General features: G+C 43.9%; 1 protein-coding gene across 2 annotated transcripts in view; it reads left to right on the forward strand.

The window, feature by feature from the left end:
* The window catches only part of LOC127002827 (proline-rich protein 12-like), a 116,340-nt gene that overhangs the window by 42,727 nt on the left and 48,488 nt on the right, over nt 1–25,125 (forward strand). For both annotated transcript variants that reach the window (XM_050869051.1, XM_050869050.1), the window contains exons 4-5: nt 15,971–16,045; nt 19,366–19,728. In XM_050869051.1, the coding sequence (XP_050725008.1) occupies nt 15,971–16,045; nt 19,366–19,728 (438 nt within the window). The remainder of the gene's footprint in view (nt 1–15,970; nt 16,046–19,365; nt 19,729–25,125) is intronic.

Consider the following 25,125-nt stretch of genomic DNA (forward strand, 5'->3'; position numbering starts at 1 on the left):
TGAGTGTTGTCGAAGAATAGGGATAGGTGTTTGGAAGATTGTGTCGAGTTGATAGGTGGAGAAATTGGGTTTTTGAGGCATTGAAGGACACAAGGTTCCTTTTACCCCAATTGCAAATGATAGTAAGGTCTGAGGTTAAGCGTTTTGCAGCCTCCAGCCTGGAGTCATGTAATTCTTGTTGAGAGGGTCTTCTGTTGAATGAAGCTGAATAATGTTGAGTGGAGTCATCAGCATATGAGTGGATAGGACAGTTTGTTATGGAAAGGTCATTGATGAATAACAGGAAGAGAGTGGGTGATAGGACAGAACCCTGTGGAACACCACTGTTAATAGGTTTAGGGGAAGAACAGTGACCGTCTACCACAGCAGAGATGGAACGGCCGGAAAGGAAACTGGAGATAAAGGAACAGAGAGAAGGATAGAATCTGAAAGAGGGCAGTTTAGAAAGCAAAGACTCGTGCCAGACTCTATTGAAGGTGAGGATATATGGGGAGTGAGGAGGGTGCTGAAGCCCTTCAAAGACCCATCCCATGTCCTCACTAATCATTTCCCTTTTGTCTCATCAACACCAGAGAGCAGTTCAGCATGCTCTCAAAAGACAGTTCCTCTCTCTTTCTACACCACACTACATTCACACAACACACACCTTTTCCCAAAATTCAAAATTCAAAATGGCTAATGAAAACACCGCCTCGGAGTCCCCGCCTGGGGGGGAGACCATAAATTCCCCCAGGGAGGACTCCCCTTCTGGCTGACGACTTGAGAGGTGTCCTGATAACTCCTTGAACCTCCTCCTTATCAATGTCTGCAACATTCGCGGTCTTCGTTCTAATTTTCATTCTGTGGAACACCATCTCTCCTCCTCTAAACCTCACCTTCTCTTCCCCACCGAAACACAGGTTTCTGAGGCTACTGACAGCAACCTTTACTCTGTTCCCTCCTACTATCTCTATCCTAAATTTCAATCTCAAGCTGGATGTTGCGCCTACGTGCGCAATGACATCACTTGCTCTCGTGGCTACGACCTTGACTCTTCTGAATTTTCCACCATCTGGCTAAGACTTCATTGTCATTCTATTACTAAATACATCTGTGCTGTTTATCTCTTGCCTAACTCTACCAACTATGTAAAATTCTTTGACTATTTGAACTCTAAAGTGGAGCACATCTTGACTCACTCTCCCTTTGATGAAATCTCCATCTTGGAAGATTTCAATGTTCACCATCAGCTTTGGCTTCCATCCTCCTTCATTGACCAGCCTGGTGAACAAGTCTACAACTTTGCTCTCCTCAACGACCTAGAGCAGTTGGTTCAGCACCCTACTCGTATTCCCGACCGTCTTGGAGACAGGCCCAACATTCTAGACCTCTTCCTTACCTCTAATCCTTCTGCTTACTCTGTCAAACTGTTCTCTCCGTTGGGCTCCTCCGATCATAACCTTATTTCTGTATCCTGTCCTATCGCTCCTGTACATCCTCTGGACCCACCGAAGAGGCGATGCTTCTGGCAATTTGCTTCAGCTCGATGGGAGGACCTGAGGATGTACTTTTCCGATTTCCCATGGAATGATTACTGCTTCCAGGAGAGAGACCCCTCTGTGTGTGCCCAGCGCATCACAGAGGTGATTGTCTCTGGAATGGAGGCATACATTACACATACTTTCTCTACTCCTCATGCTAAAAAGCCTTGGTTTAATCATGCTTGTTCTTGTGATATTAAAGATAGAGAGGCAGCTCACAAAAGGTTCCAGAGCCTTCGAACTCCCGCTAACTTTGATCTTTACATTTCAGCCCAGAATCGTGCCAAATCTATTCTTCGACTTACCAAAACTTCTTTTATCAATAGAATATGTCAACACCTTGCTTCTTTTAATTCTTCCCGTGACTTCTGGCATCTAGCCAAAAATATCTTCTCCAATTTCACTTCTTCCTCTTTCCCTCCTCTCCTTAACCCTGACGGCAGCACTGCCGTCTCATCTGTCTCTAAAGCTGAACTCTTTGCTCAAACTTTCTGTTAGAACTCCACCCTGGATGATTCTGGACATATTCCTCCTACTCATCCCCCCTCTGACTCCTTTATGCCTGTTATTAAGGTTCTTCCTAATGATGTTTTCTATGCCCTCTCTGACCTCAACTCTTAGAAGGCTTATGGACCTGATGGAGTGCCTCCTATTGTCCTTAAAAACTGTGCTTCTGTGCTGACACCCTGCCTGGTCAATCTCTTACGTCTCTGCCTATCAACATCTATATTTCCTTCCTGCTGGAAGTATGTCTTTGTACAGCCTGAGCCTAAGAAGGGTGACCGTTCCAATCCCTCAAACTACCGCCCTATAGCTTTACTTTCCTGTCTATCTAAAGCTTTTGAATCAATCCTTAACCAGAAGATTCAAAAGCACCTTTCCACTTCTAACCTTCTATCTGATCGCCAGTATGGATTCCGCAAGTGGCGTTCTACTGGCGATCTTCTTGCTCTCTTAACTGACTCTTGGTCATCCTCTCTTAGCCGTTTCGGTGAAACTTTCTCTGTTGCACTAGACATATCGAAAGCCTTCGATAGAGTCTGGCACCAGTCTTTGCTTTCTAAACTGCCTTCTTTCGGATTCTATCCCTCTCTCTATTCCTTTATCTCCAGTTTCCTTTCCGGCCGTTCTATCTCTGCGGTGGTAGACGGTCACTGCTCTTCCTCTAAACCTATCAACAGTGGCGTTCCACAGGGCTCTGTCCTATCACCCACTCTCTTCCTGTTATTCATCGATGATCTTCTTTCCATAACAAACTGTCCTGTCCACTCATACACCGACGACTCCACTCTGCATTATTCAACTTCTTTCAATAGAAGACCCTCTCAACAGGAAGTACATGACTCCAGAGTGGAGGCTGCAGAACGCATAACCTCAGACCTTGCTATCACTTCCGATTGGGGCAGAAGGAACCTTGTGTCCTTCAATGCCTCAAAAACTCAATTTCTCCACCTATCAACTCGACACAATCTTCCAAACACCTATCCCCTATTCTTTGACAACACTCAGCTGTCACCGTCTTCAAAACTAAACATCCTCGGTCTATCCTTAACTCAAAATCTCAACTGGAAACTTCATATCTCCTCTCTTGCTAAATCAGCTTCCTCGAGGTTGGGCGTTCTGTATCGTCTCTGCCAGTTCTTCTCCACCGCGCAGTTGCTATCCATATACAGGGGCCTTGTCCGCCCTCGTATGGAGCATGCATCTCACGTGTGGGGAGGCTCCACTCACACAGCTCTTCTGGACAGAGTGGAGTCTAAGGCTCTTCGTCTCATCAGCTCTCCTCCTCCTACTGATAGTCTTCTACCTCTTAAATTCCGCCGCGATGTTGCCTCTCTTTCTATCTTCTATCAATATTTCCACGCTGACTGCTCTTCTGAACTTGCTAACTGCATGCCTCCCCCTCCTCCCGAGGCCCCGCTGCACACGACTTTCTACTCATGCTCATCCCTATACTGTCCAAACCCCTTATGCAAGAGTTAACCAGCATCTTCACTCTCTCATCCCTCACGCTGGTAAACTCTGGAACAATCTTCCTTCATCTGTATTTCCTCCTGCCTACGACTTGAACTCTTTCAAAAGGAGGGTTTCAGGACACCTCTCCTCCCGAAATGGACCTTTCTTTCGGCCACCTCTTTTGATTCTTTTTTGGGAGCAGCGAGTTGCGGGCTTTTTTTATTATTGTTTTCTTTTTTTGTGTGTGCCCTTGAGCTGTCTCCTTTGTTGTAAAAAAAAAAAATAATAATAAAAATTCGAAGGCTTTCGATGTGTCTAGCACAACTGAGAAAGTTTCACTGAAACGGCTAAGAGAGGATGACCACGAATCAATGAAGAGAGCAAGAAGATCGCCAGTAGAATGCCCCTTGGGGAACCCATAGTGGTGATCAGATAGAGGGTTGGAAGTGGAAAGGTGCTTTTGAATATTCTGGTTAAGGACTGATTCAAAAGCTTTAGATAGACAGGAAAGTAAAGCTATAGGGCGGTAGTTTGAGGGATTGGAACGGTCACCCTTCTTAGGCACAGGCTGTACGAAGGTGTACTTCCAGCAGGGAGGAAAGGTAGATGTTGATCGGCAGAGGTGAAAGAGTTTGACCAGGCAGGGTGTCAGCATGGATGCACAGTTTTTAAGGACAATAGGAGGCACTCCATCAGGTCCATAAGCCTTCTGAGAGTTGAGGCCAGAGAGGGCATAGAAAACATCATTAGGAAGAATCTTAATAACAGGCTTAAAGGAGTCGGAGGGGGGGATGAGTAGGAGGAATATGCCCAGAATCGTCCAGAGTGGAGTTGTTACAGAAAGTTTGAGCAAAGAGTTCAGCCTTAGAGATAGAAGAGACGGCAGTGCTGCCGTCTGGGTTATGAAGAGGCGGGAAAATGGAAGAAGTGAAATTGGAGGAGATGTTTTTGGCTAAGTGCCAGAAGTCTCTGGAAGAATTAGAGAAAGCAAGTTGTTGACATTTGCTATGGATAAAGGAGTTTTTGGTAATTCAAAGAATAGATTTGGCACGATTCCGGGCAGAAATGTAAAGGTCATGGTTAGCGGGAGTTCGAAGGCTCTGGTACCTTTTGTGAGCTGTCTCTCTATCTTTGACATTACGAGAACAAGCGTGTTTAAACCAAGGCTTTTTAGCATGGGGATTAGAGAAAGTACGTGGAATGTATGCCTCCATTCCTGAGACAATCACCTCTGTGATGCGCTGGGCACACACAGAGGGTTCTCTATCCTGGAAGCAGTAATCATTTAACAGGAAATCGGAAAAGTACATCCTCAGGTCGTCCCGCTGAGCTGAAGCAAAATGCCAGAAGCATCGCCTCTTCGGTGGGTCCAGTGGGTGTACAGGAACGATAGGACAGAATACAGAAATAAGGTTGTGATCGGAGGAGCCCAACGGAGAGAACAATTTGACAGAATAAGCAGAAGGGTTAGAAGTAAGGAAGAGGTCTAGTATGTTGGGCCGGTCTCCAAGACAGTCGGGAATACATGTAGGGTGCTGAACCAACTGCTCTAGGTCATTGAGGAGAGCAAAGTTGTAGGCTTGTTTACCAGGCTGGTCAGAGAAAGAGGATGAAAGCCAAAGCTGGTGGTGAACATTGAAATCTCCTAGGATGGAGATTTCAGCGAAGGGAGAGTGGGTCAAGATGTGCTCCACTTTAGAGTTCAGGTAGTCAAAGAATTTTACATTGTTAGGATAGAGATAGTAGGACGGAACAGAGTAGAGATTGTTGTCAACAGCCTCAGAAACCTGTGTTTCGGTGAGGAAGAGAAGGTGAGGTTTAGAAGAGGAGAGATGGTGTTCCACAGAATGAAACTTAGAATGTTTGTTTCTTTAAAGATATGATATTCTGTAAATTTCATTAAATTTTGGAGAAATTTAGGAGAGACTCAAACAAAGCATATTTTTTGTTTTGTTTTGTTTCACAGACTTTATTTTTCAGTTAATTGGTTTGAAGAAAATACCATAGAAACTTTGTTTACCTATCTACATTTTGTTGGAAGTGACTTTGATTTTTTTTGTTTTGTCTTCAAAGAAAAAAATTACAATGTTTTGTCACTTATTATTTTCTCCACTATGTGTCCTGTTTCCTTTTGACATTATTGAAAATTTATTCCAAACAAAAAATTGCCCTGTAGTTGCAGTTTTAACCGATACCTAACAAAAGTCGAAAATATTGGCTCCTAAAGATTTTTTCCATTTCATTTCTGTCTTGCCATTTGTATTTATTTGATTGGCATGTAATTTTCACATACTATTGTGTATATCTTGTTGACTTACTGGATAATGAAAGCCATTTGGTCTCGTGGCCACGGGAGTGCCTCGCAGGAGTGCCTTGCTTTTATGCTACTCTCTTGCTTGTTTTCTGAGGCTTGGCTGCTCCATAAGCCCTCTTGATGTTGGTGACTTTTTCTGGTTGCCTTGCGCTTGTACATCATTTGTAAGGATGTTTTTTTGGCTGGAGAGGAGAGAAAAGTACGACGTGCTCTCCCCATCTCTGCCTCGCTTGGCACTGGCATGGTGGCACCTCTCTTCCTCTCCTGCCTTTCTGCACGAAGAAGAGAGGGTGACAGATGACAAAATTTATGGAGAAATAAAATATTTCGATGAAATTTTTACGTTTATACGAATGGTACCGCATATGTTGACATACGCGTCCTATGATGCGCATGTCCGGCTTTGACGCAAAAGCCCCCCCAGGTGGGAGGGGTTTTAATTTTAAGAAAACAAACTTCACATGGCAATTTAGGGTTTCCCGGCCACGCTGAGCGAAAAACATGTACAGGTAACTCTCGATTTACACGAGTATTGTGTCTTTGGAGAGGTCGCGTAAATCAAAAACAATGTAAATCAAGAGGTAGGTTTCTATCGAAAAATAAATATTCACTTCATTCAGTGGAGAGAGAGAGAGAGAGAGAGAGAGAGAGAGAGAGAGAGAGAGAGAGAGAGAGAGAGAATATCCATATCACCTAGATATCCACTCAGGCACTCCGTCTCAGCCTCACTCATGTGAGGAAGAAATGAGGGACACCATGAGCGACTGGCTAGTATTGGTACCGGTACCGAGCAGTCTGGTACCATTACCGTACCATATAGCTGGTACTGTTAGTACCGGTACTGGTACCGGTACCTGCCCACCCCTATTGTTGAGTAGCGTGGCAGCGTGGGTACTGTATTGTTGTGCAAGTGGCGCGCGAGAAGAACTGAGCTCAGCTGTGTGGCCACGGCACTGTGTGAGTTCAGTTGCGTGAACATCTGGTGCCCACTCCAAAAAATATCGCGTATAAGTGAAAAAAACGTTAAATTAGACATTTATTTGGATTTTGGACCCCGCGTTATTTCAAAAACGTGTAAACCAAACTCGCGTAAATCGAGTTACTTGTACTCGTCCGATTTTAAATATATTTGTCAAAAAATACCCCGTAGTCGCCACCCTTAAGACCGACTGAGTAAAATCCTATCTTCTTTCCTCATCACCCAAATTGCAGATTTGATTTTCTGATGATTTGTTTTGCATAAGTGAATCTATAGTGAACGTTTGAGCAACTTTGGTCCATATTTCTTTTTTTTTTTTTTTTTATCAAAATGCCAAAATATAAAAAAAACATTTTGATGAATACTGGCTAGGTTTTCCTTTATAATTCCTTACAAAATTGTCTGACAATAGTTTACATCGTAGGTAAGGAAGCTGTCGTGGCAGAATTTTTATTTTCTCTTTAGTTTGAGAAAAAAAAAAAGTTTCCATTTCCCCTGTTTAATTATATTTTCAAAAATATATAAGTTCCAAAGCAAATTTTTTAAAATTCTGAGACAACAGAAGAAAAGCCATTTTAATGCTCTTTCCACCAGCACCTTATTCATTAAAATCGAATAATAAATGTAGGAGTTGTTCACCAATGTATTGTAAAAAGTTAGTTTTGAGTTACGGGGCTTTAAAGTTACGTAAGTATATATTGATGTTCCTCGTCCATGAATGGCCACACTGTGCCGAATATTGATAGTACCAGGTATTGTAATGTTGTTGCCTTGCTATTTAAGAGATCTTGAGTCATGAACATGGCATATGATCCCACTTCTTGTTGAAGTATTACTCACTCAAAGGTGAGGGTGTCAGGGAGCCACTGCCTCCCTCATTGTTGCTAGTTTTTGTTTGTATCACTTGGTGTTAGAAACTATCTGGCTGGTAGGATTTGCTTCCTTCCGTTTCTGTTTTAATCTTCTTTCTTGGTTGTGATGATCTGTCAGAAGCTCTGTCTTTCCTTGTCTTGTATTCGTTTTCATTTTTTTTGGTTTTTGTTGTATGATGGGCTCTTCTCTCTTGAAACTGAAGTAGAAGGCTGTGGGAATGATGGTGTTGATGCAGAAGCATCAGGAACAGCAGTCGTGGCAGTAGGGAGTGAGTGAGAGGTGGTGATGAGTGAGGCAGTAGCGGTGGGTGGTGGTGAGTCAGGCCTCGCTGCTCCATGCGGAACGCCTGTCTGACTCTTCATTTTCTGCTCGAGCATGGCGTGCCTTCTTCAAGCAGGCAATCCTCTTGACAATGGCAGCCTTTCTTCTTGGCATTTAAACTGGATGAAGCCAGCATCATCAGCAGTTTTGTCATTAGAGGAAAAAAAGGCAGTGTGGGGGGAGAGCGTACACACCTACGTCTATCCTTCGTGAAAAGGACACGCACTGATGAATTATGCTGAGAGCTATGGGACAGTGTAGTTCTGCGCGCACAGGAGAAAGTATCAGACACCACCAGAGAGAAAACTATTCGTGTCTAAATACCATAGCTGGGCACGAAAACAGAAAACCTTTTTCCCGATAGCTGATAACTGATAATGAAAAACCTTATCGGTGATAACCGATATTCGTTAACTGGAGACACAAATATAGGCGATAACCGATAACCGACACCAATATAAATCCACAATTCCGATACTAGCTAGCGATAAGTCCTATAGGCGAAAACGATACTATATTGATATTTCAGATAGAAAAACATAGATGAATTCAAATTTTCATTATCTGTATTTTAGAAAACTTACAAAACCTGAAAACCACATGTTAACACGTACATATGGACGGTAATACTAGAATAGCCTGAACTAGTGTTGTGTTAATTGGCGTCCCCACTGTCAAAAGCTGGCGCGTTTGTTTACAAACATTGGTCTCTCGTGAACTGCGCATGCTCAGACCAGCAAGCGTAGACCTGTACAGTCTCACAAAGCTTTTTAACCGTAATTAAGAGTTGGTGGAAGGCTGAATCAGACATACAGTACCACTACCACCATCCCCGCTGTTTCTAGCCAGGCACTCGATCTGTACGAGTTGTATTTATATATACAGAGTTTCGTTCTTGAAACAGGGAGGATGGTGGTACTGTACGTATGATTCAGCTTTCCAGCAACTCTTAATGTGTTAAAAACTTTTGTGAGACTGTACAGGTCTACGTTTACTGGTCTGAGCATGCATAGTTCACGAGAGACCAGTACGTGTTTGTAAACAAATGCGCCAGCTTTTGATGATGGGACACCAAATAACACAACACCAGGTGCCTTCAGTACCATGGCATGCTCACAAACGAACATGGAATATCAAATTTGAGGCAGTGAATAATCATTTTGGAGGCAAAGTTAACAAGCATAGTAGCCAAGATGTGTGAGAAAATTATAAAAAAAACAGATGGGTGGAATATTTAGAAAGCAACAGTATATTAACAAATACAGTACCCTCTTGAGTTTCGCGCTTGCTTCATTCCGAAGGTATAGCGCTAAACTCGAGGATCGTGAAACTCGAGGAATTGAAATACATGAAAAAGCGCTTATTGGTTCTGGCCCGTGGAGTTTTTTTTTTTTTTTTTTTTTTACTTGACTCCCTTGTTATCACAATTTTTTTCGACTCTTGTTATCTCAAAATACGTACCTTGGTAATAGGCATAAAATGGGAAGTGAGAACAGGTCGTTCTGAAGCCACAGTTGAAGGTGGCTGCCTTACAATTGGCTGGCAGTTCTGAATACACGCTTTTGATCCACGTGGTGTTGTCTGCTAATGTAAGGGTGGTTCCTCGCGGTCACCTGTGGTACAGTTGGACAAACCTATAGCTTCTGCTAGTTTTCTGTGTGTTATGGTATAATCTGCTAACTCTTTCTGTTATATATCATCAAATCACTGACATCATGACTGACTTTTCAATACCTATTGAACGTAAACTGCCGCCGCAATCGCAAAATAGCTCGCAGAGAGGTTCTACTTGCTTACTGCTTCCATATCTCCCTCACCGCTCACAAAGACCTCAAGCGGACAAAAAAGAACAAATCCAGGCAAATTAACACTTTTAATGCTATGTATTCCCACAGCGCGCATGCGTGGTGGACAGCAGAATGACTAATTTCAGCGGGAAGATATTTCTTACAACACCGGCCAGTGTATAGTGGATCTTCTTCTTCTTCTTTTGACCTGTAATGCTTTGTATCGGTTCTTAGGTCCTCCTTCTCCACACTTTTATACTTCACAACATGCACTTAGGGCCGCCTTCACAGTCATTTTGTTTGTATTGATCGTTACCAATGGCGGTGATCACCGTTATAGTATTTCCACGTGAAACTGACCGATGGGTAGTGATGTGATGTGATGGTGTCGGAGGTATTGCCTTTACAACGGCACCTCGTGGCGGCTGCAGGGTTAGCCTCGCCCCGCACCTTGACACACACTCTCAACACCTGTCGCTTTCTCTGCAGCCACCACTACCCCATAGGCCAATTTCACGTGGAAAACTATAGCGTCGATCGCCGCCATTGGTAACGATCAAAACAAACAAAACGACTGTGTAAGCGGCCCTTATTTACTTCACAGTGCGCACTTATACACTTCACCCTGAACTTAGGTGTTTTTCTGTTCTTTTCTTTCCCTGGTTTTGGTTTTCTATGCCCTTTTGCTATTTTCCACTATTAATTTTCACCGTCGCTACAATGCATTAAAGGTCAAAAGAAGAAGAAGAAGAGGAAAACCACTGGGAGATCTACAATTTTCATAGACTCGAGAAAAAAAGTTTTTTGGACTGTGGTTCCCGAGCACGGGGTGTTCTCCTATCTTGTTAATCAAGTAGTAAGCTAAGCAGCTCTGCCAGTCCATTTTACGAGTCTCTAGGTGGTCCATCTTACACTGCTCCTCACTCCTCAGCCACTGCCGTCGTCTGTTTGTTTACATACAGCCGTGAGGTACCCACGCTCGTACCCACAACCGTTTTCCATTCATACGGACAACCAACAACTCGCTCCCGGTTGGATATAAGGGCAACCGCGGTTGCTCATAGCCCCAATGGTTGGACACCGCCTTTCAAGGCAGCACGCATGACGCTGATTGTAGGTAGACGTGACCTGTACATGTCAAAGGAGCGCGAAACTCGTGGCGGTAATGTGCGAAAGTCGTGATGGTAAGAATTTAGGACTAAGCGCTAAACTCGAGGATCGCGAAACTCGGATAGCGCGAAACTCGAGAGGGTACTGTAGTCAATTCAGATTCAGAGGAGAACGATCATGTGTAACTAATCTGATAAGCTTCTATTCAAGAGTTATTGATATAATACAGGAGAGGGACGGTTGGGCGGATTGCGTGTATTTGGACTTAAAGAAAGCATTTGATAAAGTGCCCCACAAGAGATTAATATGGAAACTCAATCATGTTGGAGGTCCAGGTGGTTCAGTGCTGGATTGGATTATAGACTTTTTAACAAAGAGAGAACTGAGAACAGTAATTAGGAACAATAAATCAAGCTGGACGGAAGTCACTAGTGGAGTCCCCCAAGGATCAGCGTTGGCTCCGATTATGTTTGCAATATATATATAAATGACATGACAGAAGGGGTGACAAGCTATATGAATATGTTTGGTGATGATGCTAAAATAATGAGGAGGGTGGCTAGTGAAGAAGACTGTGTAGCCCTGAGCCAGGATCTAGACATAATAAGCAAATCATCACACAAATGGGAAATGACATTCAATACAAAGAAAGGTAGCTTGACGGAGTTTGGTAAGAGCAGTAGACGAATATCGGGGAACTACTCTCTGAGTAATAAAAGAATCATAAAAAGAAAAAAGGAAAAAGATCTGGGAGTGACAATAACAGACAAGTTATCCTTTGGAAAACATATAAATCGGATAGCTGGAGAAACATACAATCTTCTTAGAAACATAAAAGCAGCATTTACATATCTAGACGAAGAAATGGTAAAGAAACTAATAACATCGATGATACGTCTGAGATTGGAATATGCTGCATTGGTGTGGTCACCTAGATTGAAGAAAGAAATTAGAAAGTTGAAAAGAATAGAGAGATCAGCAACCAAACAACCAGAAACTCTGAGAGAACATATTATGAAGAAAGACTGAAGAAATTGGGACTAACATCACAGGAGAGGAGGAGAGAGAGGGGTAACCTAATAGCATTATACAGGATACAAGAGGGATTGGAGAAATTGGACAGGGAAGACTTAGTGGTACGTGACAGGAGTGTGACAAGAGGCAATGGTAAGAAATTGAAGAAGAGCGACTGTAGGAGAGATGTCAAGAAATACAGTTTTCCATACAGAAGCGTAACAACATGGAACGGACTTGACGAGGAGACTATGTGTGCAAAAACAATTCATGAATTTAAAGCCAAACTGGATAATAAGCGTTATGGAGATGGGACAGCACGAGCCTAGTACGGCTCTTTTCCTGTATTTCACAACTAGGTAAATACAACTAGGTGAATACACACACACACACACACACTCACACATGCACACACATAGTCTTTTAAGGCTGAACAACTTACCATTATTTAAGGGAAGAATGGGCTTGCTTCTTGGAGCACAGTGTCTCCAGCCTTGGGGCGATGCTGGAAACAACAACGTGGAGATCGTCCTCAACAGAAAGCCGTGATCGGTACTTGTTTTTTATGTATGTTCGTGCAGAAAATGTAACTTCTGAAAGGTAGGTCGATCCGAAATCCGTTAGTACATTCATTGCAGTCTTGGATAATCCTGGATATTCTTTTGCCACTGATATCCAGAACTTATCTAGTGTTGTTGACTCACACTTCATCTGTAAGGTTTGATCACTGATGAGCTCAAGCAGTGCATCCTTCAGATCAGATGGTAAGTGACTCCTGGTAGCAGTGAACGGTTGTCGTATCCAGTCAGAGTTGTCTCTTCCATGAAGTACTTTCTGAAGTGGTCAAGGAGGCTTTGAAGGGGAGTGGCTATGGCTCCTTTCATGTTATCCAAACATGCGTGTAGTTCATTCTTTTCAACAAATTCTTCCAGCAAGGGAAACATTTCAATACTTCCCTCTTCAAATCTTACAGCCCATCGATCCATCTTCCTTTTGAATGCATTTACTTTGTTGGACATTGTCAAAATGTTTGTGTTTGGGCCTTGTATTGACAAGTTCAGCTCATTCAGTTTTTCATAAATGCTTGCAAGATATGCAAGTTTTGCTAGCCATGTGGAGTCACACAAATGAACACTGAGTTTGGACCCACATTCAAGAAGAAAGAGGCGAACCTCATCCCTCACCTGGTACAAGCGTGTAAGAACCTTGCCTCGGGAGAACCATCTGGCCTCTGTGTGGAGCAATAAAGCCTCATGGTCGGAACTCATGTCCTTACAAAGTGTGGCAAACAATTTGGCGTTCAGTGGCCGTGATTTTATGAAATTCACTATTTTAATTGCAGTTTCAAGAACACTGTTTAGCTCTGGAACAAGAGCGTTGCTAGCGAGAGCTTCCCGATGAATAATACAGTGAGTAAAATTAACATTAGGAGGCACTCGTAAGACTTTTCCTCTTAGTCCTTCCTTTTATCCAGCATTGCCCCATCCCCATCTCTAACACATGGGGACCGGTAGCTCAGTGGGTAGAGCGTCTGCCTCACAACCAGAAGGACCGGGGTTCGATTCCCCGGCCGGGTGAAGATAAGTTTGGTTTATCTTCTTTCACGTGTAGCCCCTGTTCACCTAGCAGTGGGTAGGTACGCGATGTAAGGCGAGGAATTGTGACCTCATTGTCGCGGTGTGTTGTGTGTGAGTGGTCTCAGTCCTCCCCAAAGATTGGTCACCGAGCTCTGAGTTCCTTCCGTAGGGGAACGGCTGGCTGTCTCGAGAGAGACCCGCAGCAGACCAAGAGGTGAATTACATAACTCGTAGCCATCTCTATCTGTGTCAGTAACTGCACTGAAGTTGCCCAATATAATGAGTGTGTTGCGTGGGGGGCACTGGTCAACTATAGAGTCAAACTTGGCGTAGAACACCTCTTTCTCCTCAAGTCTGCACGTCTCAGTAGGGGCCTACACTGCAATAAGAGATATGAAGCCTAAGGTGTGCTTCAACCTCACCAGCATCATACGTTCATCAACTGGAGTAACTCCAATGACAGAGAACTGCAGTGGGTTAGAAATGGCTAGAGCTACTCCCTTTTAATGAACAATGTTGCTCAGGCCTGACCAGTAGTAGGTATAATCTCCCATCTGATCTTTCCATTGTCAGATCTCTCCATTGTCAGGTCTCTGTCCCAGAGAGTCCCACTATGTCCATTCTCAATCTCAGCTGATGGATAGGGTAGTCGCTGGTCATCAGAGTGGGTCTGGATGTTCCAGTCACCCACATGGAGAGGCTGCTGGAGATTTAACCTGGGCTTGATAAGTTTGTGTCTTGCCTTAACCATCCTGGCGGTCCCCCAAGAGAAGGCAGTGGGTGTGTTTGGGGCAGGAAAGCTCTCCTGCCTCGACCAGACCTATCAAAAATATTGGATGCCATATATTTATGTTGCAGGGCCTCTGCCCTTGGTATCTCAGTCTGCCGAGTTAAATAAACTGTAGATGCCTGGTATATAATTGCCACACTTATACTAAACTATCCATCACCCTATTAACACGGGACCATTAACTGTGGGAATATAAATTTACCCATCACAATATTTGCATTAATGATACATATTTACCTAATCTTTTAAGTGATTTCCACAGTCTGTTGTTGTTATTATTATTATTATTATTATTATTATTATTATTATTATTATTATTATTATTATTATTATTATTATTATTTTTATGATTTTACTGTTTTCTATTATTATTATTATTATTATTATTATTATTATTATTATTATTATTATTATTATTATTATTATTATTATTATTTTTGTGATTTTACTGTTTTCTATTATTAATATTATTATTATTATTATTATTATTATTATTATTATTATTATTAATGTTCATTAATATTATTATTATTATTATTATTATTATTATTATTATTATTATTATTATTATTATTATTATTATTATTATTATTATTATTATTATTGGTATTGTTTTATTATTATACAGGGTGAATAAAAAAGTGTTGTGATTTCAAATGTCTGTCATTTCTTTACATTTTCACCTACCCTCTTTTTATTTTCAGATTACAGTGATTGGATGATGCCAATTAGCAATTGCAGTGGTATTGACCCCAGAACAAAAAGTTAAAACCATGAAATTCTGGTATGAGGAAGTATCATATGCCAGGAGTTCAATGTCCACACACGTGATGCACCTAAAAACATTATCATGCTGAGGGTTGTCAAACACTTTGAAGGCTGTACTGTTCACTGCACACAGAAGGGCAACAGCGGATGTCACCATCAATTGCAAATTACCCAGCCAACATTGATTCCATCCGTAACTCAGCCATCAAAGGCGGAAAAGTCTCACTCCCAAGAGTTAGAAATCCCCTCTTTAAGAGTGTTATGCATCATGAAAAAGGAAATGAAGCTATTCCCCTACATTATATCTGTGAGGCATAAACTATCAGCTGAGGACATGCAAAGGAGGCTTTTCATGTGATTGGCTCAACCAAAAGTTGCATTGCTTCCCAGGCTGGTTCAACCACATCTGGTTCTCTGACAAGGCACACTTCCATATCAATGGCGCCATCATTAACCACAACAACATATTTGTTGCTGATGCTGGATGTGCACTGTTGCCCTACTTTGTGCTGTGAACAGTACCTTTGCCTTCAAAGTGTTTGACAACCCTCAGTATGATACTGTTTTTAGGTGCATCACGTGTGTGAACATTAAACTCTTGGCATAATTGACGATGGATCCTGACACTTGATTTTATCTCGTACCAGAATTTCATGATTTAACATTTTGTTCTAGGGTCAAAACCATTGCAATTGTCAATTGACAGCATCCGATCACCATTATCTGAAATTAAAAGGAGGGTAGGTGAAAATGTAAAGAAATGGCAGACAGTTGAAATTTGTACACTTTTTTTTAATCACCCTTTAAGTCCACCCCCTAAAATTGACCTAATTTTTTTCAAATTATATTTGGCATGAGTATAAATGGTAGCTAAATTAATGTTCCTGCTTTAGTATTGTTAATCACAAAATCAGTGGTGGCATAGCCCTCCCATAGCACTGAAAACCTATTATCTTTGCAGAAGGAAATATTCATCAAGTTGGAGCAGGAGGATGAGCCTGAGAGACAGCCAGCCCCCAAGGCACCAGCAGGCAAGGTGGGCAGTATACCATTATTAGGAAAGACACTGGCTGCATGATGAACTTACTGAAGTGTTTTCCTGGGACAAGAGAATCAACAAGAATGATGTGGATACAGTAATCATTCTTGAAAAGATCTCAAGGCCCACAGCACAAAGAGATTAATGCTGGGATCACACATCTGCGATTTTGCCTCTGCAACTAACTGCGATACCGAAAATGTTGGAGTCTCAACTCGGTCGCCACCCGAGAAGTGCAATTTGTTGGTACGAGAAAAATCTCGAGATCCATTACAACGTGTGCTCAATCTCCGCTCACTTAGTCGTAGACCTTTGGAATCATTGCAGGCGAAGCTAGGAAAGATCGAGTATGTATCGCACCTTACTGCAATTATCGCAAACTCATGCAGGGATTCATCGTGAGCACATCGTGAGCACCTGCAACGTACGCACAATCATTGCAATGGATAAAGATTGCCGCTCGACTGACTCTCGTTTCCAGTTCAACTTTTCAACGATGCACTGCAATTTTTTTTTTTATTTATTTTTTTTTTTTTACGTTGTTGCCTATTGCGCCGGTAGGCATCTTCCCGGTGGGGCCTCATGGTCGGCCCAAGGCTTCTTCCAGGTGGGGCCTGATGGTCGGCCCAGCCCGTTCTGGCGCAGGCGAGTGTTTATAGTGGCACCATCTTGCATTGGCTCATGCTGCCCCCCGGAATTCGTTCTTGATTCGCTTGGACGGCTTCCTCTAGAGTCCGGGTTGATGGGTGGTCTTCAGGACAGCATGTGGGTAGTTTTAAGCCACTCGGCGGTGACTGAAAAATCCGAGTGGTAGCGTGAGGATTCGAACCCGCGTCGTCCATCACGCGGCGAATGTGGGTCCAGTACGCTACCAGTTCGGCCACCGCCTACCCTATTAATCGTGACCACCTGCTGGGTGTCCCCACAGGGACATAAATGAGGGGTGGGTCCACCTGCTTGTAAACTAGCCAATCTACCCCTGCAGTAGCACTGCCAACACCATGAGCCTCATTGACTTTATCGACAGTGGCATTGTGAAAATCCTAAGCTAGTGGCAGCTATAGTGGCTTTTGAGAGATTGCACATAATAAGTGACTATTATTAATAACCCTCTAATATGTTGTACAGCTGATACAGAAAAGGAAGAAAAGGAAGGCCCAAAGTACTTGGGTACATGGATACCTGACACGACAAGACACCAAAAGCCACTATCAAAACCTGATGCGTGAGCTGGCTGATGAGGACCCTCTGCTCTACCAGAACTTCATCCGCATCACTGAGACCATGTTTAATGAAATAGCGGAGCGTGTTCGACCCTACATCGAAAAGAAGACGACGTTCTGGAAGAAGCCCTTGGACCCTGGCTTACGTGTTGCTATATCCCTCAGATTCCTCGCGACAGGGAATTCCTACAAGAGCCTTGGTTATGCTTTCCGTGTGGCACCCAACACCATCTCCCTTGTTGTTCCTGAGACGTGCAGAGCCATAGTTGCTGCATTAGGAGATGAATTCCTGCAAATGCCAGACTCAGTTGAGGGTTGGAAGGAAATTGCCAATCCGTTCCAAGAACGCTGGAATTTCCCCCACACCCTGAGTTCAATTGATGGGAAACACATAGGCATCAGCAATCCAGAGTTTAGTGGCTCACACTTCTATAATTACAAGAAGTTCTTTTTGGTGGTCCTGCTGGCTGTTGTGGATGCAGACTATAAATTTATGTTTGTGGAGGTCGGAGTCTGATGGGGGCATCTTTGCTCAGTCCCAGCAGCCATTTCCCCAAATCCTTCTCAACCTCTACTGGCAGGGACAGTGGCCTCTTCCTCTTTCCACATTCCGCCTGGCCCTCTGATGATGATTCTTCTTCTTCGTCGGCGTCCTCCTCCTCACTTTCTGCTTGGACAGGCCACTCTGGATCAGACTCATTTTGTTCCCGTAAAACAGGTGCTGGTGAGAGTGGAGGAGCTGCCAGCGCCTGTATAACTTCCTGTGGATGACCGATTACTTCCACAGAATGGTAGGTGGCCAATAGCTCCGCAACAGGCTGGTCATCAGGTGTTGAGGGTGTCTTGGACAATGTTGACGATGATGGTGGTGGTTTGGGGCTTGGTGGGGGCTGGTGGAGAGACTTTGGTCTTCTTGGTCTTTTGGGGGGGGGTTTGCTGTCCTTTCTTTCCTTCAGCATGATGTAGAAGGGGTCTTGAATGGGACAAGACTTTGTGTGGCACACTGTGGGTGGGAGCAGTGGTTGGCAGAGCGAGAGGCAGTCGAGAGGCAGTCACCACCAGAGCACAGCTGTGTGGAAACCAGGCAAGGTAGCGTCGCTCGCCCAGCTTATTTATAAGAGATGCCGCTGTGATACCTCGTTGCCACATCTAGTGATGAGAATCTTGCTAGATTCGCCAACAATTTGTCGCAGCCCACTGCAATCATTGCAATGATATCGTTGCCGAGTCGCAATGTGCTGCACTTTCACTGCGTTCACACTGCGATCACGGTGCAATGAGTTGAGTGATATGGGACTCACAGAGGCAGCTTGCGATCTGTTTTGAACATTCCCCCCCAAAATCGCATTAGTGGCCGCTACGAGTGATCACCCGTAATACGTGGCAACATCGTTACGTTTTGGAAAGACTCTACGATTCCTGTTACGATTGTTGCAGCGAGAGTGTAATAGATTGCGATTTCACCAATTTTTTCACATTTTTCATTATCGCAGTAAGTCGCAGAGGCAATCTGCAAATGTGTGATCCCAGCATAAATTTATGTTTTGGAAGATATACAAGAACTGCTTTACAAGTGGTAAAAATGTAAAGACGGGTACATTTGTTATAGTTGATCATGGCTGCGGTGCTCATCTCCGAGCCGTTGGCCATTTGAGCCTGTGGTGGGTAAGAACCAATTCCCCAGGACGTGGGCCAATGTGAAATTCAGGATTGCCACAGTTTACCTTCCCTAGGTTTTCCCAGGTACCCATTTATTGACCAGCCTGAAAGGGAGGATGAACAGCTGGGTGAGCTTAATGCCAACTGATTGGGCCAGGATTCGAACCTGGGCTCATGGAGTTGTAGCCAGGCACGCTGACCTCTAGACCATGGAGGCGCTATTTTATTTACAAGTGGGGTAATGGATAAATGGAGCACATCAAGCAAAGGTATAGTAATGCAGATTCATTAGGTTGAAATGCATGATACATAGGTTTGTGGATGGGAAGGGCAGATGGTAAATAACTGATTTTTGGGAGCTGCCATATAGAGGATAACTGGCCTTTTGTAGTCTCCTTACATCCTTGTGCATCCTCTTTTATTCCTCGTCCCCAGATGGGCATTACCACACGCTCCGGCAAACAGTTGAGAGGCCAAGCGATAGCAGCAGCAGTGGCGAGGACTCTCAAGAAGGACCTGTCGGAGAATGAAGTGGAACCTGCTGACCCAGACGACCCTCCACCACCAACACGATCAACACAACCACCAGCATCATCACCACCACCACCACCAGTATCATCACCAACACCAGCATTATCACCACCACCACCACCAGCATCATTACCACCGCCTCAACCACCACTACCACCCTCTGAGCCACCCACAGAAAACAGGGGGGCGGAAGTGGCACTACCTGACCACTTTTATTGCCGCACTCAGAATGAAATGGATGCCCTGCTGAAGAAAAGTGAACAGAAGGTTTGTGTATAATATATATACAGTCACCTTTTGATTAACACAAGTTTAAATACCGCGTTTTTGATTCAACACAAGTTGATATTTAAGGAGATACGTTTAACTAACATGATATGTTCGATTTAACTCGAGTTTCATCGATGAAACATTATTAATACATTGGTGGGTCACAGAAACAACAAAAACACGCGCTCCCACTCTACGCAAATTTGCTCCTCACCTGCGCCAGCCACCGCCCCTCCCCACCCCGCGCCTCCACCACCGGCCACTCCCCTCACCTCCGCCGCCCCCTCCTCGCCTGCCTCCCTCCTCTTCCCCCTACCACCCATGCTATTGGTGACAAAGACAACTCCCCCAAGTTAAAGTTTTCTTAAGAAAGAATTGCTACATCACACTTGCAAGTCAGTGACACAACAAAAATGCGTCCCCATGCTCACCATAACCGCCCTGTTGATGCGTTACTGGTCGCCGCCGCTGTCCGCCGAACCCCAGCCCCGCCCTCCCCCCTCCATCCTTCCACCTCCTCACAGGAGGTGAAAGGACAGGGTGGGGAGCGGGGAGGGAGAGTGGGCCAGGGATGATGGCGGTGACCGGGGACACATCAACAGGGCAGTGATGGTGAGTGGGAGGATGCGTCTTTGTTGTGTCAGCGACTCACAAATGCAATGCAGCAATTCTTTCTTTAGAAAACTCCAACTCAAAGGAGTCATCCTTGTCACCAACAGCATGGGCAGTCAAAGGAGGAGGAGGGAGGCAGGCAAGGTGGCGAGGTGAGGCTGCAGCTGTGGCGGGCGCAGGCGGGAGGCGGTGGCTGAGTGAAAAACAAATTTAAACAAAATGAGAACGTGCGCCTCTGCTGTTTCCGTGACCCACTAATGTATCAATAATGTTTTTTTTTAAGGTTAGAGTAACAAAATCCCCAAAATAGGTAGACTTTCCCAGTGTCCAGGAACGTAACCCCCCCCATCACCATTGTTTCTTATGGGGAAATTATGTTTAAATAACGCGATTTTAAATAATGCAACATCTCCAGGAACGTAACCCTTGCGTTAATCAAGAGGTGACTGTGTGTAGAGAGAAAGAGAGAGAGAGAGAGAGAGAGAGAGAGAGAGTTTAATTTGTTCCGGAATTTTGCTCGTACACCAAAACACTCATAAACCAAAACAAATTTCCCCCATTGAAAAATTAAGGTACAGGTAACTCGATTTACGCGAGAATTGTGTCCTTGAAGAGGTCGCATAAATCAAAAACAATTTAAATCAAACAAGAGGTAGGTTTCTATCAAAAAATAAATATTCACCTCATTCAGTGGGGAGAGAGAGAGAGAGAGAGAGAGAGAGAGAGAGAGAGAGAGAGAGAGAGAGAATATCCATATCACCGAGATATCCGCTCAGGCACTCTGTCTCAGCCTCACTTGTGTGAGGAAGAAATGAGGGACACCATGAGCGACTGGCTAGTATTGGTACAGGTACTGAGCAGTTTGGTACCGGTACCATACCGTATAGCTGGTAGTTAGTACCGGTAGTGGTACCGGTACCTGCCCACCCTTATTGTTGAGTAGCATGGCAGCGTGGGTTCTGTATTGTTGATCAAGCGGCGCGCAGGAAGAACTGAGCTCAGCTGTGTGGCCGCGGCGCCGCGTGAGTCCAGTTGCGTGAGACATATGGTGGCCACTCCATAAAATGACGCCTATAAGTGAAAAAACGTGAAAATTAAACATTTATTTGGATTTTGGACCCCGCGTTATTTAAAAAACACGTAAACCAAACTCACGTAAATCGAGTTACCTGTACCGTATTTGACGGCTTATAAGACGCAACCCCAACTTGGGCTGTCACTTGAGAAAAAATAAAATAAACGGGTTAAAAATACGAGTTTCTGGTGAAGATTTTTTGCCTGACATTCGTTGCCCTCACCACTAACAGGTCACTTTTAAAGTTTCATATGTATTCTGATCCCTACTAAGGGGCGCTTTCACAGTCACTTTTGTTTGTTTTGATTGTTACCAATGAGCGGCGATCGCCACTGTAGTATTTTCACGTGAAACTGGCCGATGGGGTAGTGGCAGCTGCAGAGGAAGCAAGAGGTGTTGATCGTGTGTGGCGAGGTGCGGGGCGGGGCTAACCCCGCAGCCGCCACTATCCCATCGGCCAGTTTCATGTGGAAATACTATAGTGGCGATCGCTGCTCATTGGTAGTGATCAAAACAAAGAAAAGTGACTCTGAAAGCGGCTCTAAATCCCAATATTTTACATTTAAAATGCTTGATACTTACTGGGACCTGCCAGAACTGGTCCTTCTTAGAGACTCAAGGCTACTGCTTTGAGGAGTAAACAAACATGGCGGAGACTGGCAGAGGGGTAACGGGTATAAAGTTTGTACAGGCATATCACCGGGAACAGCCACAAACGAACCTTCCAAGGGCTCAGCAAACACTCAAATTAATTGATAATATACTGGATGTGTATGGATATACATATGAATATTAACACAAAGGGGAGAGACGAGATTTCATTAATACTTGATGGCGGGGTGGAAGACGCGCAGTGCGACGCTCTTACCTTTCAAGGGCCCAGTAAACACTGATGCCATGGGCTGAGCGCAGTGTTGCCAAACTATCGTACTCATCGCATTGCATTTTATCATAGTTTCCGACCGATAACTACAGCAAAAAACAAAGAAACATCAATGAAGAACAGTCTTAATGCTAACTCTTTTAATTTTCCGTGTTGTTATTTGTGTAGGTTACGAGAGTTTGAGGCTTAAGAATGGTAAATACGATGTAAAGTACGATAATTCGGCACCGCTGGCTGAACGGGAAGGAGCTATCCGCTAGTTTGTTTACATACAAGCATGGTTAATCATCATCACTTAATTTTCTTCCTGACTGTTGTTAATTTATATGAAGTAGCAGTAAGTACTACTGTTATACATACAATACCCTCTCAAGTTTCCCGCTTGCTTCATTCTGAAGGTATAGCACTAAACTCGAGGGTCGCGAAACTAGAGGTACTGAAATCCATGAAAAGTGCTTATTGGTTCCGACCCGTGGAAAAAAAAAGGCTTATTCGACTTTACTCCCTTGTTATCACAATTTTTTCGACTTTACTCCCATGTTATCTCAAAATATGTACCTTGGTAATAGGCAGCAAATGGGAAGTGAGAACAGGTCATTTAGAAGCTGCAGTTGAAGGCGGCTGCCTTACAATATTGGCTGGCAGTTCTGAGAACACGTTTGTGATCCACGTGGTGTCGTCTGCTAAAGTAAGGGCGGTCACTAGCAGTCACCCGTGGTACAGTTGGACAAACCTATAGCCTCTGGTAGTTTTGTGTGTGTTATGATATAATCTGCTAACTCTTTCAGTTATAAATCATTAAATCAGTAATATCATGATTGACTTTTCAATGCCTCTTGAATGTAAACTGCTGTCGCAACCGCAATATAACTCGCAGAGAAGTTCAACTTGCTTACTCTTTCCATATTTCCCTCACCACTCAAAAAGACCACAAGTGGACAAACTAGAACAAAACCAGGCAAATTAATAATTTTAATGCTGTGTATTCCCACAGCGCACATGCGTGGTGGACAGCAGAATGACTAATTGCAGCGGGAGATATTTCTCGCAACACCGGCCAGTGTAGTGGACCTGACTGTCGCTGCCATGTGATGTGATGATGTCGGAGCTATTGCCTTTACATCGGCACCAGTGTAGTGGAACTTCTTCTTTTGACCTTCAACGCTTTATATCGCTTCTTAGGTCCTCTTTCTCTCCACACTTTTATACTTCACAACATGCACTTACTTTGCAGTGTGCACTAATTCACTTCACCCTGAACTTAGGTGTTTTTTTCTGTCCTTTTCTTTCCCTAATTTTGCTTTTCTATGCCCTTTTGCTAATTTTAGCTATTACCTTTCAACGTTGCTGCCATGCATTATAGGTCAAAAGAAGAAGAAGAAGAAGAAGAAAACAACACCGAGAGTTCTACAGTTTTCATAAACTGGAGAAAAAGTTTTTTGGACTGTGGTTCCACAGCACGGGGTGTTCTCTTATCTTTTTAATCAAGTAGTAAGCAAAGCAGCTCTGCCAGTCCATTTTACAAGTCTGTTGGTGGGCCGTCTTCCACTGCTCCTTACTCCTCAGCCACTGCCGTTGTCTGTTTACATACAGCCGTGAGGTACCCACTTACCCACGCTCGTACCCACAACCGTTTTCCATTCGTACGGACACCCAACAATTAACTCGCTCCCGGTTGGGCATACGGGCAACCGCGGTTGCCCGTAGCCCCAATGATTGGACACTGCCTTTTAAGGCATCACGCACGACGCTGACGGTAGGTAGACGCAACCCGTACATGTCAAAGCACCGCGAAACTCAGGGTGGTAATGCGCGAAAGTCAGGATTGTAAGAATTTAGGATTATGCCCTAAACTTGAGGATCGTGAAACGGATAACGCAAAACTCAAGAGAGTACTGTAGTTACTTTATGAAAAGTTGCTGTTCATGACATAACGGTGCTCAGCACTTTGTTTATGTTTGCAGAGAGGTTGGGTGAACAAACATCCGCTTTAAGTGCCAGGTACCACTAAAACTTCACTAGCCAGTAAAAAAAAAAAAAAAAAAATGAACCTTCACCCTATAAGATGCACGGTGATTTTCTGGGTCTTTTTTCTGGAAGAAAGTGCGTCTTATAAGCCGTCAAATATTGTAAATCCCATTAATGCGTCCCATATAAAAAAATATTTATATAAAAATCATTTTACATGTTATTTTTATAGAATTAAAATAATTTTAACAAACAGCAATGATGAATAATATGAAACAAATCAATGTGTTACGGTTATTACGGAGACTCCTGCAAGCACTTACTACGCTCGAGGTGTAGGCTTTGCACCGCTGTTTAACAGGCGCAGTTCCCCTATTCCCAAGGCACTGGAACAATGTTCAACCACTAACGTGAAGCTAACCTGACGTATCGTCTGGTATGGAGGGTGAACAGGAGTCAGTCACGTCCAGGATGGCATACAAGCCGCCGAGGCTCGCCCCCAGTTCCTGTTGCGAGCATTGTATTCGCTGTTCCTGTTTTCTTCTTTGCAGCACCATCCCTTTTAACCATTTTCTGGGGGACATTGTTAAAGCACAAAGAACGCTTACCGTAGTGCCGAAAACATGACACGAGCACACGCATGATATTTCTACGAGTTTACATCGCGGACTGAGACGAGCCGTTATCTGGCGGTCAAGAATTACCCTAGACCGAGCAAGAACTATCCCCAAATCTTGCAGGGGGCTTCATGGTGCAGTAGTTAGCACACACAGCTTACAACCGAGAGAGCCCGGGTTCGATTCCCAGGTGGAGTGGAAAAATTTGGGCCCCTGTCCACCCAGCAGTGAATGGGCAC

The sequence above is a fragment of the Eriocheir sinensis genome, chromosome 24 (genome assembly GCF_024679095.1).
Source record: "Eriocheir sinensis breed Jianghai 21 chromosome 24, ASM2467909v1, whole genome shotgun sequence".
NCBI lineage: Eukaryota > Metazoa > Arthropoda > Malacostraca > Decapoda > Varunidae > Eriocheir > Eriocheir sinensis.